The sequence below is a fragment of the Leptosomus discolor genome, chromosome 12, assembly GCF_034619465.1.
Source record: "Leptosomus discolor isolate bLepDis1 chromosome 12, bLepDis1.hap2, whole genome shotgun sequence".
Lineage (NCBI taxonomy): Eukaryota > Metazoa > Chordata > Aves > Leptosomiformes > Leptosomidae > Leptosomus > Leptosomus discolor.
The window spans coordinates 23,987,873-24,003,765 of NC_141402.1; the positions used below are offsets into that span (position 1 = coordinate 23,987,873).

General features: G+C 49.1%; 1 protein-coding gene across 1 annotated transcript in view; it reads left to right on the forward strand.

The window, feature by feature from the left end:
* Positions 1-490: 490 nt before the first annotated feature.
* Positions 491-15,893, forward strand: part of LOC147414664 (M-phase inducer phosphatase 2-like) — a 96,476-nt gene continuing 81,073 nt past the window's right edge. Inside the window, exons 1-5 of the mRNA XM_086472026.1 lie at positions 491-538; positions 3,186-3,214; positions 4,771-4,882; positions 8,948-9,169; positions 10,348-10,416. Coding sequence (XP_086328152.1) covers positions 491-538; positions 3,186-3,214; positions 4,771-4,882; positions 8,948-9,169; positions 10,348-10,416 — 480 coding nt within the window. The remainder of the gene's footprint in view (positions 539-3,185; positions 3,215-4,770; positions 4,883-8,947; positions 9,170-10,347; positions 10,417-15,893) is intronic.

Below are 15,893 nucleotides of genomic sequence, written 5' to 3' on the forward strand. Positions count from 1 at the left end.
GCAGCCCCCTGCCCACCCCCTACCCAGGGCTGCCGGCGCTCACGGTTGCCCAGCCCAAAACCTGGTTGCCCCCCTCCCCCCACCCCCCCCAGCCTTCCCAGCTCTGTGCTGGGTGCCCTGCCCAGCATCGCCCCCCTCAGCAGCGTGAGAACCGGGGGGTATGGTTGTGGGTTTTTACCCCTTTTTTAACCTAAACAGGGTTTAGGTTTTACCCCAAATGGTGGCTGGGGGCTGTAGCATGTGGGTGGGGAATGCCTAGGGGGGCTCAATCCCTGCCAGGTTCAAACTTCCTCTGGGAGTGGGGGTCAGGCTACCTCCCCTCCCCAGCATCAGGGATGGGGCTCGGGGGCTGTGGGGCAGCCCCCCAAGCCAGTGCCCCCCTTCCCCTTGCACCTTGGGCTGGGTGGGGGGTGGCTTTGCCAGCTTTGGGAAAGCCACGGGGCTGCAGCACATCCCCCCACCCCCACCCCCCCGAGCCCTGGGGGGTGCCATGGAGCTGGGCAGACCCTCTCTGGGAGGCTGGGTGTCCCTGTGGAAGGTGGGGACCCCCGTCCCTGAGGGCTGCGACCCCCCCGTCAGCAAAGCTTAATTGGCAGAACTGTTACAGAAAAGCACTTAAACGTCCTTTGCAGCCAGGGGGTGCTGCAGGGGGTGGGGCTGGGGGGTGCCCCTTGTACTGCTCACTGACTATTTGGGGAGTTCCTTCTTCTTCTGTTTTGCCACCCTGTTGGTTAACTTTGGGGGGGCAGGAGGGGCTTCACCCCCACCCCAGAGTGGCTGCTGCCAAAGCACCACATGCTGGGGAGGGGGGAATGGCCCCTGTGCCCCCATGTTTTGTCTGTTTTTATTGTTTTTTTAAACATTTCTGTTTAATAACTCTGTGAGGAGGGAAAGCCTTGGCTCTGGTCTGTGACTGCGCTGCGAATCTGAGGGGGGTCAGGGGTCCCCCCCTGCTTTGAGGGTGGGGTTGGGGCGCTTGGGGGAACAGGAGAGCTGTTTAAAGGGGTGATGGCTGCCCTGTGGGGCTGGGGTCACAGCTAGACCAACCCCCTCAGGGCTGTGTGTGGGGCAGGAGGAGGGGTGGGGATAGTGGGGTGACCGTGGGGTCCCACAACTGGGACAGTGGTGTGTGGTGGGGGGGCACCCCCAGCTCCGTTGTTGTGCCCCTCATGCTCGCCCTGCCACCTGCTGCCCCCCCCCCCCCAGGGTGATCCTGTGTCCCCAGGCCCTGTCACACACACCACCACCACCCCCCCCACCCCCGGGGTGGTCCTGTGTCCCCCAGGCCTGTGACACCCTGATGTGCGGAAAAGACTTTACAACCCGAAAGGTTACACAGTAGGTGTGTTTATTGCGCGCAGATGCACGGGGGATCGCTCCACCACAAACGTGCATCCCCACCGTGGCCGCTTGTCCAGGATTTACCCAGTTAAAACATCACCTATGTCGAAACGCCTAGACATATTCATGACCTGTCCCCAAAAAGGCCATTCCTTCCTGTCACTTGTCATTTCCATAATCTCCGCCTCGGGCTCCTCCTCGGGGCGGTTGCGCAGTTCCTACTGGTGGTCCTGGGCAGGGGTCTTCAGGGATGAAGGCCGTAGATCTTCCTCGCTGTATACTCCTCCCCTCTCCCCTGGAAGCTCTAATTTGGCTGAGCTTGCAGTCCCAGACCAGTTTCAGCCTGGTCTGTCCCTGTGTGCACATCTGGCTGTCTCCTTTTTGTTCTTGTTTAGAGATGGATGTTAGCGAGCCCTCCTTAGCCCTTAGCTCCTCCTGCCTTTGACGCTTTTGAACCATGAATTAGGTCCTTGTTTCTGTCCTTTCTGTTTCCCTTATCAGCTTCTTTCTCAAGCAATTTGCAGGGGGTAGTGACTAATTGCCTACTTGCATGCATGTTAGGTCTGGGAAGCAAGTTTTAATAGGTTTAGCTTTGTTTTTCTATGTAGCTCCCTATTAATATTTTCGATATATCTTGGGTTATAAAATATATTTTCTATATGTCCCCCTACCAATTCCCCCCTTTTCTATTGAGTTAAGTGAATTCTTTTACTTGGCTATTCTGGTTGGTATAATGCTTCGTACATTGAAGTTATTCTTCTAACTATACGCCAAACCCACATATACAGGGTCCCTACTAGAAATAATAAAATAGCGGTAGCTATCAACAACACTACTATTGGATGCATTAGGATGTTGAAAAATCTGGTGGCTGAAGGTGACCACCCAAAAAGTGTATCCCACCATTTGTGTTCTCCGTCCTTTTTGACCCTTTTCAAGACCCTACTTACCTCATTTGCCTCATGATGAACAGTTATTAGAGTTTCCGGTCTATTATTCTTGGCTTCCTCTAATATCCGTATTAAGTCTGGGTGTTTCAACAATCTTTTTCTCACTGCTAAATCCATCCCTATAGTTGTGGGTTCTAGTTCAGAAATCAACGTATAGTTTGATCTCAGGATTTGATGAGAAACCACAGGAGCAAAGTAGCTAAAGTCACATCCTGTGATGGTGGTAAAATTACAAATACAGAAATTCGAGTGATTCCTGGTGTCTATTTCTACTCCTCCTACAGACACAAAGCGACATGTTGTTCTTAAACAAGCACAACCTTTTCCTGCATAGACAACAACCGGTTTTGGACTGGCATTCGGGCGAATTTCAAGGTGACAGACCTTTTGGTCGGTATCCAGCAAATGTCTTGTGCACTCATGGTATTGCTTTCGCAGAGAAATCCCTGTTGCTCTCGTACAACGCAGGATTCTAAGTCAACTGTTTGCCGTTTGTTCTCTCTCTTTTGGGCCCATGTCCTATGTTCCAAAGGATAAAGCAAATTTTGACCGTGATTTATTCCCATGGCTATTATGGGATGTATTACAGTCACTGATGCATTGTGGATAGTTAACACGAGGGCAGTGACTCTGTGTGTGGTGGGGTTATAGGTAAAGTTTACCATTTCCCACCAGGACTGGAGCTCTCTTTCCCTATCAGTGGCACTATCCCAAACTATCTTCCGTATCTCCGTGGGGAAGACCCCTTCCTCTCCTTCCCTTACAATAGGTGCAGTTATTGATTGCATCCACAGCTGGGCCTGGATACAGCTCAGGGCTAATGAGATATTACTGTGGAGCCCTCCAATTGCAGCTATAATGATATTATGATCCCTTATGTTTGTCCGTTCCCAGCCGGGTAGAACTTCCGACACCAACCATTGGTGAGCTCCTGGAGCTAATAGGGAGGATTGTGATGGCTGTTGTAATTTGGACAGATCAGCGGTAGAGGCAGCTAATTTGTTCATTATCACTTCTGAATCTGTGGTATTTAGAACCCCAAGTCCTGTCCCTAACACCCCAGCTACATCCCTTGGTATTTGCTTTTGAAAAATACCCGTTCTCCTGCATAGCCAAGTGGTCCACCCTTCATAGGAAGTCCGTAAGAAAGGGGAACACAATGGTTGTATTTCTGAAACCTTAATTTGCATCATCAGTTCCACCCTTTTTAGAGACCACTCTGGGTTAAATAATACTTGTAGCTGACCTGTATGTCTGATGACGTACGGACCAATCTCATAAATCTTAGATTCAAGTTTAGTTTGGGTTCGGACTGTTTGAGTGCTAGTATCAGCTGTATAGGTTGTGCGGGGCCCCGCTGTCATAGAAGGTACAGCATCTATCTTCAATTTCAATGATAATCCTATTCCACCACGTGCCCAGACCCAGGTTACAAAGACAGGTTGTGTTAGAGTAAAATTATGCCAACAATCCAAGATACTGCAAGGCTTTCTATTTGTTGTGTTTGTTATTGTATTGGATACAGATATCTGGTTTGCCCTTTTGTAGGAAGTTCCGTTCATTACTCGGCATCCTACGCTTATGTTTTGACCCAGCATTCCCTGCAGTTGGGGCATCATTCTCTGAAGGTCTGTGCTCCAATAACTTTCCGGGTACACTTCATTTTTATGCATAACCACGGTGGCAAGGCTTAAGCTTTTTCTATCAGAGTGCGGTCCCATGTTCCCAGTATATTCAATATGAGCTTGGGTCCATGGCCATTCTGGGGTGTTACTGTTCGACCCTTGGGTTGCTATAACTACAAATACAATGATTTTCCTGGCTAAGTCTTGGCAGGCTGGGTTACTAAACACTTCTGGCAGCAATATACTCGTTTCGCTCAGCGAAGCTTTAGTTTCAGTTCATTCTCACCCTGTGTTACTTTCCAGGGAGTTTTTGGAGCTTTCTTCACTCAGAGTGGTGAATCCAGGCTCTTTGTTCCCCAATCTTGATTGCCGTGAAAGAGGTGAGAAGCACTTGGTATGGTCCTTCCCACTGTGGCTCCAAAGTTTTCTCTCTAAGAGACTTCTAAGGTTATCTGTCCGTCTGGGACTAGTGCTCCCTCCACCTCTACCATTTCTTTAGCTGCCTGTTTTGCCTCTCTGTCCGCCAGTTCGTTTCCTCTTTCCAATTTGGTGCTCACTTTCTGGTGTGCCCTGATGTGCATAATTGCCACCTTTTCAGGAAGTTGGACTGCATTTAAAAGTCTTAAAATTTCCTTTGCATGCTTGATAGTCTTTCCTTAGGGAGTTCAACAGTCCTCGCTCCTTCCAAATTGCTCCGTGGGCATCTACCACTCCAAAGGTGTATTTAGAATCAGTCCAAATATTCACAGCCTTTCCTTCGGCCCTCTCCAGGGCCCGAGTGAGGGCTATGATCTCGGCCTTTTGCGCTGAAGTGTCAGCCGGTAGTGGTCCAGATTCTATTACCTTTTCCGTAGTGGTGATGGCGTACCCAGAATGTTGTTTTCCGCCCAGAACATAGCTGCTCCCATCTGTGAACCAGTGCTCTACCCCATCCATGGAGGCATCTTTGAGGTCAATGCGGCTAGAGTACGTGGCCTCAATCATCTCGAGGCAGTCGTGGTCCACTGGTTCTCCAGTCTTCCCACTAAGAAATGAAGCTGGGTTGACAATGTTAGTGGTCACAATTTCAACATCGTCCTGCTCGACCATGATAGCTTGATATTTCAGGAACCTCTGTGGGGAAAGCCAATGTCCCCCTTTCACTTCAAGGACTGTAGACACTGTGTGAGATAGGAAACCAGTCATTTTCTGACCCAGGGTAAACTTCCGAGCTTCCTGAACATTCAGGATGACTGCTGCTACCGCCCTTAGGCAGCCAGGCCACCCTTTGGCAGCAGCGTCCAGTTGTTTGGAGAAGTACGCCACAGCTCGTCTGTATGGTCCCAGGTCTTGTGCCAGTACTCCTAATGCTATTCCCTGCTTTTCATGGGAAAACAGGAGAAATGGTCTACTCACATCAGGGCGTCCCAGTGCAGGTGCTGGCATCAGGGCCTTCTTCAGCTGGTGGAATGCCCGATCTGACTCAGCATCCCACTGGAGGTGACTTTGGCTGGATGTTATCAAGGAATACAGTGGTTTGACCAGCAGGCCATAGTCATGTATCCAGAGCCGGCACTACCCTGTCATTCCCAGGAAGGTCCGCAGTTCTTTTACAGTCTGTGGCCGAGGGGTCTGGCATACGGCTTCTTTCCGGGCTTGCCCCAAGGACCGTTGCCCTGCACTGATCTCATACTCTAAGTATGTAACCTGCTGCAAAGTCACTTGTGCCTTGTTTGGGACACTCGGTACCCCTGAAGCCCAAGAAATTTAATAAACTTGCAGTCCAGGTGACACAGGCTTCTCTGGTTTTAGTTGCAATGAGGATGTCATCCATGTACTGTAGTACCTTTCCTTCTTCCGATGGTGGTTCCCATAATTCCAAATCTTTCGCTAGTTGGTTCCCGAAGATGGTAGGGCTGTTCTTGAAACCTTGTGGCAACACCGTCCACGTGAGCTGGGTCTTCTGACCACTCTTAGGGTTTTCCCACTCAAATGCAAAAATTTTCTGACTGGCTTCATGGAGAGGGAGGCAAAAGAAGGCATCTTTTACATCTAAAACTGTAAACCAAATTAAATCAGGGGTTAAGGTGATTAGCGAGGTATATGGATTGGCAACCACAGGGTATAGATCCTCGGTTATTTTGTTAATGGCCCTCAGATCCTGGACTATTCGATAGGACCCATCTGATTTTCTGACCAGGAGAATGGGGGTATTGAACTCCGATTCGCATTCTCTTAATAAGCCCAGTTCTAGGAATCGCTCTATTTTCGGGCGAATCCCTTCCCTGTCTTCTTCCTTTAGTGGGTATTGTTTAATTCTTACTGCTCTCTGTCCTTCCTTCAAATTTATTATTATTGGTTGGGCATTCTTGGCACGTCCTGGGGCATCAGTCGCCCAAACCCTGGGGTAGACCTGATTAATGATCTCGTCATCGATTTGTCCTTCTATGGGAATATTCACCAAAGACAAGCTCATTATTTGTACATATTGATCATCTTTTACACTCAGAGTAATCTCATCCTTTTTGAATTTTATGGTGGCCCCCAGCTGTTCCAATAGGTCCCTTCCCAACAGGGAATTCGGGGAGTTTGGCATATACAAAAATTTATGGATGCCTACCTGCTTGCTCAGTTTATATTTTAATGGTTCCAAAAATTAAGCTTTTTCACTCTGGCCAGTCACTCCTTTTACCATGACATAGTCATTTCCTAAAGGCATTAAAGCTTGATTCAAAACTGAGTATGTTGCCCCCGTATCAACTAGAAACTCCATTTTTTCTTGTTTTTCTCCTAATTTCATTATCATCAATGGATCCTCTAGTAAGTCCTCTTCCACATGTGCGATCGTTTTTCTTGGGTTATCGCGCCACCTAACGTTCCCCTGACGCTGTCGCTCCGGACATTCCCTTTTCCAGTGACCAGTCTTTTTACATATAGCACATTGATCCCTGCTCAGGGGCGTCGGTCCGCGTCCCATCCTGGGTTTAGGTTTCCATTCTCTCTCTTCTCTAACTACTGCCACCAATTTGCCTAGACTCTGCTTATAATTGTCCTCTCTGTTGCTAAACACTCTCCAAGCCTCTTCCAGTAACACTTCCAAATTTCTACCATCCATCGGACGTAATTTTTGTAATTTATGTCTGATATCACTCTGGGATTGTCCTAGAAATAGGGAAATCAGGTGTTGTATTCCCACTTCTGACCCAGGGTCCAGTGATGTATAACGATGCATCGCGTCTCTTAGTCTATCCAGAAATTCAGAAGGGGATTCAGAGGGACCTTGTTTCACTGCATATAGCACTGCTCAATTTATAGTTTTTGAAATTCTTTTCAGTACCCATCCTTGATATGCTCGTAATCTCTCCGCATCAGCTGATCGATTAGGGTCCCAGTTTGGGTCCTGCAGGGGAAAGTGTTCTTTAACATCACCCTCTTTTATCTCATAAAATTCCTTTGCCAAATCCCCTGCAGTTTTTATAACCAACTGTTTTTCTGTTTCGGTTAAGCAGTCCAATAACAGTTGCATGTCATTCCAATCAGGGCTGTACTGTCTTATTAGAAACTGGAGAATTTGTGTGGCGCCTACTGGGTCACTGCGATATTTTCGGGCAGCGTCTTTCCATTCCTTCAGATCGTTACAGGAAACTGGTATTTTAACTCTTACTGTTCCTCCATCCAGTCCGACTGTGTCCCGGAGAGGAGCTTGGAGAACTGTTTCTGTTATCTGCCTTCCCCGGGTTCGGGAAGACATTGGGCTATCTGGTGGGGAGGAGGGAGGATGTGGAGGGGTACGGACCCTTTCTAAGTCCTCATCTCACCCCTGTGGCCGCTGGGGGGGCCTAAATAGATCACTTAGATCTTGTTCTGACCCAGGGTTAGTTTGACTTCTCTCTGTACACCTTTGGCCAATGCTACAAGCCAAAGAGCATCTTTTTAGTTTATTTTTGTTCTTCTTTTTGTTTTCTTTCTCTAATGCGAGAACCATGGGGTCTCGTGAGGGTGCTAATCCGCAATCCCTTTGCCACTCAGGATTGTCCCGGAGAACAAAGAACATACCCGCCGCATATGTTACTCCATCCCATTTCCCTTCTCTCCTCAGAAACAACATTAACTGTAAAAGCGTGTTGTAGTCTAATGTGCCGCCTTCCTTGGGCCACTTTGCCCCATCTTCCAGCTTATAAAGCGGCCACCATTGATTGCAATACTTAATTAACTCTTTCTTCTTTTCTGTGCCCCCTTGTCCTGCTATATCCTTCCAATGTGTTAGAACACATCCCAAAGGGGATCTTTCATGAAGTTTGCTCTTTCCTCCCCCCATTTTCCTTTTTTCAAACCTGAACCTTTCGCTTACCACAACTCTACTTTCCACATACTCACTTTACTACTTATCAATATCCACGTATCACACAGACGTATCAAGGATGGGCACGGCACTCCTTTTTCACACTTCAAGTTATTACACCCACTTTGCTTTTCTCCGGCCGCCTCAGTCGCCCGAGGTCGGACCCACAGATAGAGCTTTTCACTCGCTTCGTACCGAGGGTACGTCTCACTCACTCATACACTCAGAATGTCCGGACAGTTTGATAGTAAAAACAGGAATTATAATCATACAAAGTTTTCATAAAGACATTCACAAATCAGATTAAACATACATCCTTTAACAAATTATGTCAATGCCTGGGCATATCATACAATTATTTCCCCTTTTGTTGCCAGGTAATGGAGTCCACCTACTCATCCAGGGCACGGACGAACCGACGTCCCTGGATAAGAGTCATAACCAATATCCCCTGGCAAGATTGTGGGCTTTAAGTTTATTTATTTGATCTTCCCAGTTAACACCCTTCTAGCAGCTGTGAATATTAGAAAAGATGACACAATTATGAGAGGCCCGCTTACCCTTCTCCTGCTTCTTATGTAGCAGTCATTAGCAGGTCCGTCCTGGCTCCCAATGTTGGGATGCAGCGGCAACCCCGGATTTGCTTGATCTACCCCCAAGATCACTAGCGGCTGTTCTGTCAGTCAGCAAATCCCCCTGTTACCATGCAGGGTACCCTCCTCCCATACGGGGACTATGCTGCATGCCAGACGTCTCTGCGTGATTTACCAGCTGCCCCGGCCACATGTACGACTTACAGGCCCCTCTCCCAAAACGTACCATTTGACCCGCGGCTTCAGGAGGTTGTTGTCTGCTCCCGTGGTGAGCGGCTGGCAGCGGAGGCTCCTCTGAGGAAAGTGCTCGGGGCGCGCCCAGGGGCGTCCGCTCCCCAGGTGATCCCGCAGTCGAGCAGAGAGTCTCCTGCCTGGCTCGACAAACTGACATGCGGAAAAGACTTTACAACCTGCAAGGTTACACAGTAGGTGTGTTTATTGCGCGCAGATGCACGGGGGATCGCTCCACCACACGCGGGCATACCCACCGTGACCGCTTGTCCAGGATTTATACAGTTAAAACATCACCTATTTCGAAACGCCTGTACATACTCATGATCTGTCCCCGAAAAGGCAGTTCCTTCTGGTCACTCCATTTCCATAATCTCCACCTTGGGCTCCTCCTCGGTGCCCTTGCGCAGTTCCTCCTGGTGGTCCTGGGCAGCGGTCTTCAGGGATGAAGGCCGTAGGTCTTCCTCGCTGTGTACTCCTCACCTCTCCCCTGGAATCTCTAATTTGGCTGAGCTTGCAGTCCCAGACTGGTTTCAGCCTGGTCTGTCCTTGTGTGCACACCTGGCTGTCTCCTCTTTGTTCTTGTTTAGAGATGGATGTTAGCGAGCCCTCCTTAGCCCTTAGCTCCTCCTGCCTTTGACGCCTTTGAGCCATGAATTAGGTCCTTGTTTCTGTCTTTTCTGTTTTCCCTTATCAGCTTCTTTCTCAAGCATTCTGGCCTCCTCCTCAGGCGGCTTGCAGGCGTTAGTGATTAATTGTTTACATGCGTGTTAGTTCTAGAGAAAGCAAGTTTCAATAGTTTTAGCATTTTCTATATAGCTCCGTATTAATATATGTTCAGGTATAAAGTATATTTTCTATCTGGCCCCCTATCAGACAGAGGCTGCTAGGAATAAAAACAGCCAGCACCATGCCTTTCCAAAAACCCAAGCAACCCCTCCTCCACAAGGATAAACACAGTCAACTTGAACTCCCATCCAGAAATCCAGGAAACTCAGCCATCAGATCTGAAAATACCAGATTTCACCACATCCAGTTCACAGGCACTGAGTCCAAGTATTTAGACCTCCAGAAACACACCCGTGCAGAAGCTACAAGAATCAAAATAAACTCAAGAAATTTTATAAATCAATTAATAAATCAACAATATTAGGTAAGCATCTTCTCCCACGTGTAGACAGGCAGTAGCCTCGTCCCTCATCCTCCTGGCTATGAGTGACGAGTGGACAGCACATTCAAACATTAGCCCCCATACCCCCCTCTGCATGTCCCCTGTATCCCCTCAGCCGGTCACGCAGCTTGTTTTGCAGAGTTGGCACAAACTGAACTTGGAGCAGGTCCTGTTCTCACTCCAGGTGTGATGGTCCTGAGAGTGCCCTGCAGGAGAGCACAGCTGATGGTGCTGCAGAAATCCCCAGATTTAGGATGTTAGAAGTGTGTGTTTTGAGCCTCGTAACCATAGAAACCTCACCAGGTGGTTACAGTTTAAAAACCAGAGAAACTTGAAACCTGCCGTGCACCAGTGATACTGCTTGGAAATCCCCTTACTTTTCCCGTCTTGATTTGAATATCAAGAATCCGAATTAGTGGATATTAGTAGGAGAGACTAATGATTATTTTGGGAAAATAAGTCTCAAACGGAATAAATGATCAAATTGTCTGTACTGCCAATGCTGCTAGGATACTCCTGTAAAGTCCCAGACCTGAGGTATTCATTAACCAATGATCTGTTAGTGGTCAGAAACAAGGATAATGTGTTGCAGTCCAAGATGTCTGCTAGACAGGATTTCTGATGGTTCCCGCTGTGCATAATCTTTGAATCGTGACCAAAGCAGGTACGAGCCAAGAGCCTACGAGCCAAGGACATGTTCCTTGACCAAACATGGTCAATTCGAGGAGTGGTCGAGACCTCCGACTCACGGACCACCTACCCAAATTATACCCCCTACTCACAAGGGAACAATACAAGACTAAGACAGAGGCTCCATGCTAATTTGTATCAGAAGCGAGAGAAGAAGAACCAATCATCGAGAAAAGGATAATGAATATGCATTGTATAGACTGAATCTGTATGAATTCAATGTATAAATATTTGTTGATTGCAACGTGCAGGTGGATATCTTTGGGAAGGATCCCATGTCCCTGGTGCTCATTGTTAATAAAGGACGTCTCTACTGATCTCACTGTGTGTAGAAGAGTTTTTCTTAACCACTGCAGATTGGCAACAGGGGCGATTCTTTTTCCATTGAAAATGTTAAGAAATGAATAGTCTCAAAGCAGAGCACAAAGTGATTTTCAGGGGTCTGTCACCTACCAGCTGGCTGGCGATTGACCACTCGCGTAACACGAGGATGGCATATCCAGTTTTCTTTTCCTAGAACTTTAACACAAAATAAGAACACAATAAGACACTGTACGGCCCCTCCCATGACAGCCCATGCAGGGCTCTATTATAGGAACCACTGCCCCATAGGCACCCCACAGACACCCCACAGACACCCCCTGTGAGGGGCCCTATAGGCACCACCCCCTCATAGGCACCCCACAGACACCCCATGCAGGGCCCTCAAACGTCATAGGTGCATGATACGTAACGTAACACACATGTCTTTTTTAAATAATTCTTTGTAAGGGCATAGAGAACAGAATGTGAAGCTGTAGTTTCATGAGTTTTGACAAATCCATAAGGAGGAAATGATAACACGAGCGTTTGTTGCTATTGTTCACTCGTTAATTAAATGGAGCTGAAGTTGAAATGGAAGCGAGGATGAGCTGTCTTCCCACCAAAGAGCTCAGTAGGCCTAATTAGGCTTCTCATCCCAGAGCTCGTTAGGCTGCTCTAGAGCAGACACCGCTGCTTTCAAACGGCGTCCAGCCCTTTCACCAGGACAACCCTCCCTGCCGCTCCCCGTCCCCTGCCACCCCCACAACAGCTCTGCCACCGCCCACCCTGCGTGTCACCGCCCGCCCTCCCCCGCCGTGCTCAAACCCGGACCTCCGCTCTCCCGCCCGGCAGGGAGCGATCGGGCCCGGCGGCGTCTCGCCGCCCGCCGCAGCCCAGCCCCGCCTCAGGGCGCCAAGATGGCGGCAGAGGCTGCCCGTGAGGGCCGCGGCAGCCCCCGCCCCCGCCTCGCCGTGATTGGCTGTCATGGGAAGGCGGGCCGGCGAGGCGCTCGGTGATTGGTGGCTGGTCGGGGAGGCTGTTCTGGCGCGCAGCGGTCCGCCAGGCTGCTGCCACGAGGCTGCCGTCCGTCCGTCCGTCCGTCCTCCGCGCTGAGGGGAGGCGCGGCCCGGCCCGGCCCCGGCAGCGTCGGTAGGTCCGTGCTCCAGCCTCTTCCCCGGCGATGGTGCTCTGGGGCCGGCTGGGAGGGAAGGGGCAAAAAGGGAAAAAAAAAAAGAAAGGGCAGGGGCGGCGGTGAGGAGGGACCGAGAGGAGCCACGGGACCGGGCAGCGGCTGGGGAGGGGAGCCGGGGCCGGGGCAGGCGGGGGGTCACAAGGGACTCGGCGGAAAAGAGAAGCGATCGCTCGGGGGCGCGTGGCCGGGGAGGGGGTTTGCGGGGCGGGAGCGGCGGGTCCGGCCGTGCCGGTGGCGGGGCGGGAGGGGCGGAGCGGCCCTGGGGCGGCGGGGGGTGCGGGGCGGGCGAGCGCGTGCTGCGGGGCAGGGTCGGCCCTGCGGGGAAACGGGGGTGCGTTTGGGGAGGGTTTGTGTCTGCCCGCTGCGTTTTACTGTGTGCCGGGGGCTGGGAGTGACCTGCGGGGCGGCTCGGCCGCGGAGTGCGGGGGTGCGCCGTAGGGAACTTGCCTTTGGGGTTTTTTAAAGTCACGACACCCTCGTGAGTGGAAGGGAGGAGTTCTCCTGGATGGCTGACGGTGATGAGGAACTTAACAGAAGAAAACTGAAAGCTCTGTGGTGTTTGAATTCTGAGATGACTCCAGTGGCCTTGATGGTTTGAAGTTCTGACCGTGTTGTTACTAGGAAATAGTGTTGAGAAGATGTAAAAAGTAATGTTTGTGTTCTGCAGTGTTGCAAGTGTGACGAGTCCATTTGTACGTGTTATTTGTGTGAGTAAAACGTGCAGTTTGTGGAAAGCTCTAGCATTTGCAGAAGGTTCAGGGAAAAAGACACTTAAATTGTGTCTTGGGATGTTGTCAAATACCGAGTTTTTAGGCTAAAAATACCTTGTGTTGATCTGTGTGTATATTTTATAAGCAAGTAAATCAGCGTTGATCTATTAAATACACTCGTAGTTAAATAACGACAGAATGACTGTGTTTGAAGTTGATTGTATAACAATTCCTCGCTTCTGGTTCTAGTTGCCTTAAATGCTGCACTCCTAAAAGCTCTGGCACCGCCTCTGTGGGCGATGAGCTCAGTGCCACAGGGGCCAGTTGCTTCTCCTCCGGTGATTCCGCTGGTTTAGGCAGACTGTTTTGTGAGAGGCTTCTGTGAGAGCTGTGTAGAGCCTGTGTGTGCTGTGCAGAAGGGCAGGTGTGGGGGCCCGTACAGCGGAATTGAAGAGTCTTCCTGGGAGGTTGGCAGTGGGTGGTTTTAGTATAATCTGCCGTGTGTTCTAAAGATTTTAACAGCCCCCTCGATATCTGATGGGATAGCTAAAAGAGAATAGTTGGGCTCAAATGACAAATGAATCCTGGAATGTTACCGGCCCTGTGTTTTCCTCTCGCTGAGGATAAATATCAGTGCCCCCTCCGAAGGTTTTGTTCAGCCTTGCCAAAACCATCGGATGACAAACAGTTACTAGAGATGAGTTTGCAGATGGTGCTAGTAGGAAGGAAACTTTCTGAAAAAGGAGGTACCTGTAGTGTATGTCGCGGTGTGAATTGTACTGTTTCAAAAATAGTCGTGTGTATGTGTTTTGATATGGGAAAGTAGAAAATATCTGAAAATGTTCTTTTTGAAATATGTGATATGCTTTAGTCTCTGCAATATTAGCTAGCTAGCCTTGTCTTTGGTAAACAAGAGCGTGACCCCCTGCCCTTGGCAGGGCTTAAGTAGGGTCTTTATCACTTGAAGGCCTGCTTCATTGTGCTCAAGTAGGGTCTTGATCACTCGAAGGCCTGCTTCATTGTTTTAGGTGAGATGGGGATGGGGGAGGAATTGTATTTGTGCAAGAGACCGTGACCACGGAGGGGGATGTTGCCTTGAGCTGTGGTCGTGGGGTGGGGGTGGGGTTGTGTGTGGAGACGAGACACTGCCCAGCTGTGGCTGAACTGCGCACTCTGGAGGACGGGTTCAAAAGGACAATCATGATGAAGACTATCGAGGAACTCTTACTTCCTCCCCAAGACCACCAAAAGACCCCCGAAGGGGAAGACTGTGCCTGCGCAAGGGGGAGGAGATCTAATTGACATCCGAAGCGGGACAGAGTGCTAAATAGGTAAATATGTAAGTTTTGTTGCTTTAAATAGGACGCAATTACCGCGGCTCGGGGTGCAGCATCCTTAGGGTACCTGACCCTCGCTGCACCCAGCGCTGCAGAGCTGTAATAAACAGACCTGCTTCACCATCAGCTTGGATTGCGGAGTTCTTTCGCAGATCAGTTCAATGACAGCTTTTGAAATCCTCAAATGCGTCTGAAGTGTCTGTGGGAAGTTTGAGATTTCATTTAAACTGCGGCTCTACTTTTAGCTTCAAATTTAGAGTTTGGGTTTGCATCTGAGCTGCCTGTTTCAGGGTGAGCCTTTTGGTTTGGTTTTTACCTCACCTTTAGTCTTGGGGTTTGCATCTGATCTGGCTGTTTCTGGGTGAGGTTTTTGGTTCGGGCTTTAGCTCACCTTTAGCATTTGTGTTTGCATCTGACCTTCCTGTTTCAGGGTAAGTCTTTTTGTTCGGCTCTTAGCTTCACCTTTAGAGTTTGTGTTTGCATCTGACCTGCCTGTTTCTGGGTAAGCTTTTTGGTTTGGCTTCAAGCTCACATTTCAAGTTTGGTTTGCATCTGACCTTCCTGTTTCGGGGTGAACCTTTTTGTTCGGTTTTTACCTCCCCTTTAGAGTTGGGATTTGCATCTGACCTGCCTGTTTCAGGGCGTGCTTTTTGGTTCGTGCTTTAAGCTCACGTTTAGAGTTTGTGTTTGCATCTGACCTGCCTGTTTCTGAGTGGGGTTTTTCGTTCGGCTTTTAGCTTCAAATTTAAAGTTTGGGTTTGCATTGGATCTGCCTGTTTATCTGTGAGCTTTTTCGTTTGGCTTTTAGCTCACCTTTAGGGTTTGGGTTTGCATCTGAGCTGCCTTTTCAGGGTGAGCTCTTGGTTTAGGCTTTAGCTTGCCTTTAGATTTTGGGTTTGCATCTGACCTGCCTGTTTCAGGGTGAGTCTTTTGTTTCGGCTTCTAGCTCACCTTTAGACTTCGAGTTTGCATCTGACCTGCGTGTTTCACGGTTAGGTTTTTGGTTCGGGGTTTAGCTCACCTTTTAGAGTTACGGTCTGCATCTGAGCTGCCTGTTTCAGGGCGAGCTTTTTTGGTTCGGCTTTTAGCTCACCTTTAGACTTTGGGTTTGCATTTGAACTGCTTGTTTCAGGGTGAGCTTTTTTGTTCGGGCTTTTAGCTTACATTATGTCATTTTAGCTTTAGGCTTCGTTGATGTCTTTTTATGTTTAGATGCTACATAATTATATGTCTATATGTTATGTTTTGTTTTTTAAGTCTAGACTTTATTTTTTATAATGAGGTATAGTTTTTAGGTTTAGGTTTCAGGTTATGATTTTATATCGTTTTAGGGTTAGGTTGGACGGGTGGAATCTGTCGAGGCACAGGCTGCTTTGCCCAAGCCCAAACCCCTGGGGAAATGGAGCCGAGGCAAGAGCAGAGCTCGCTC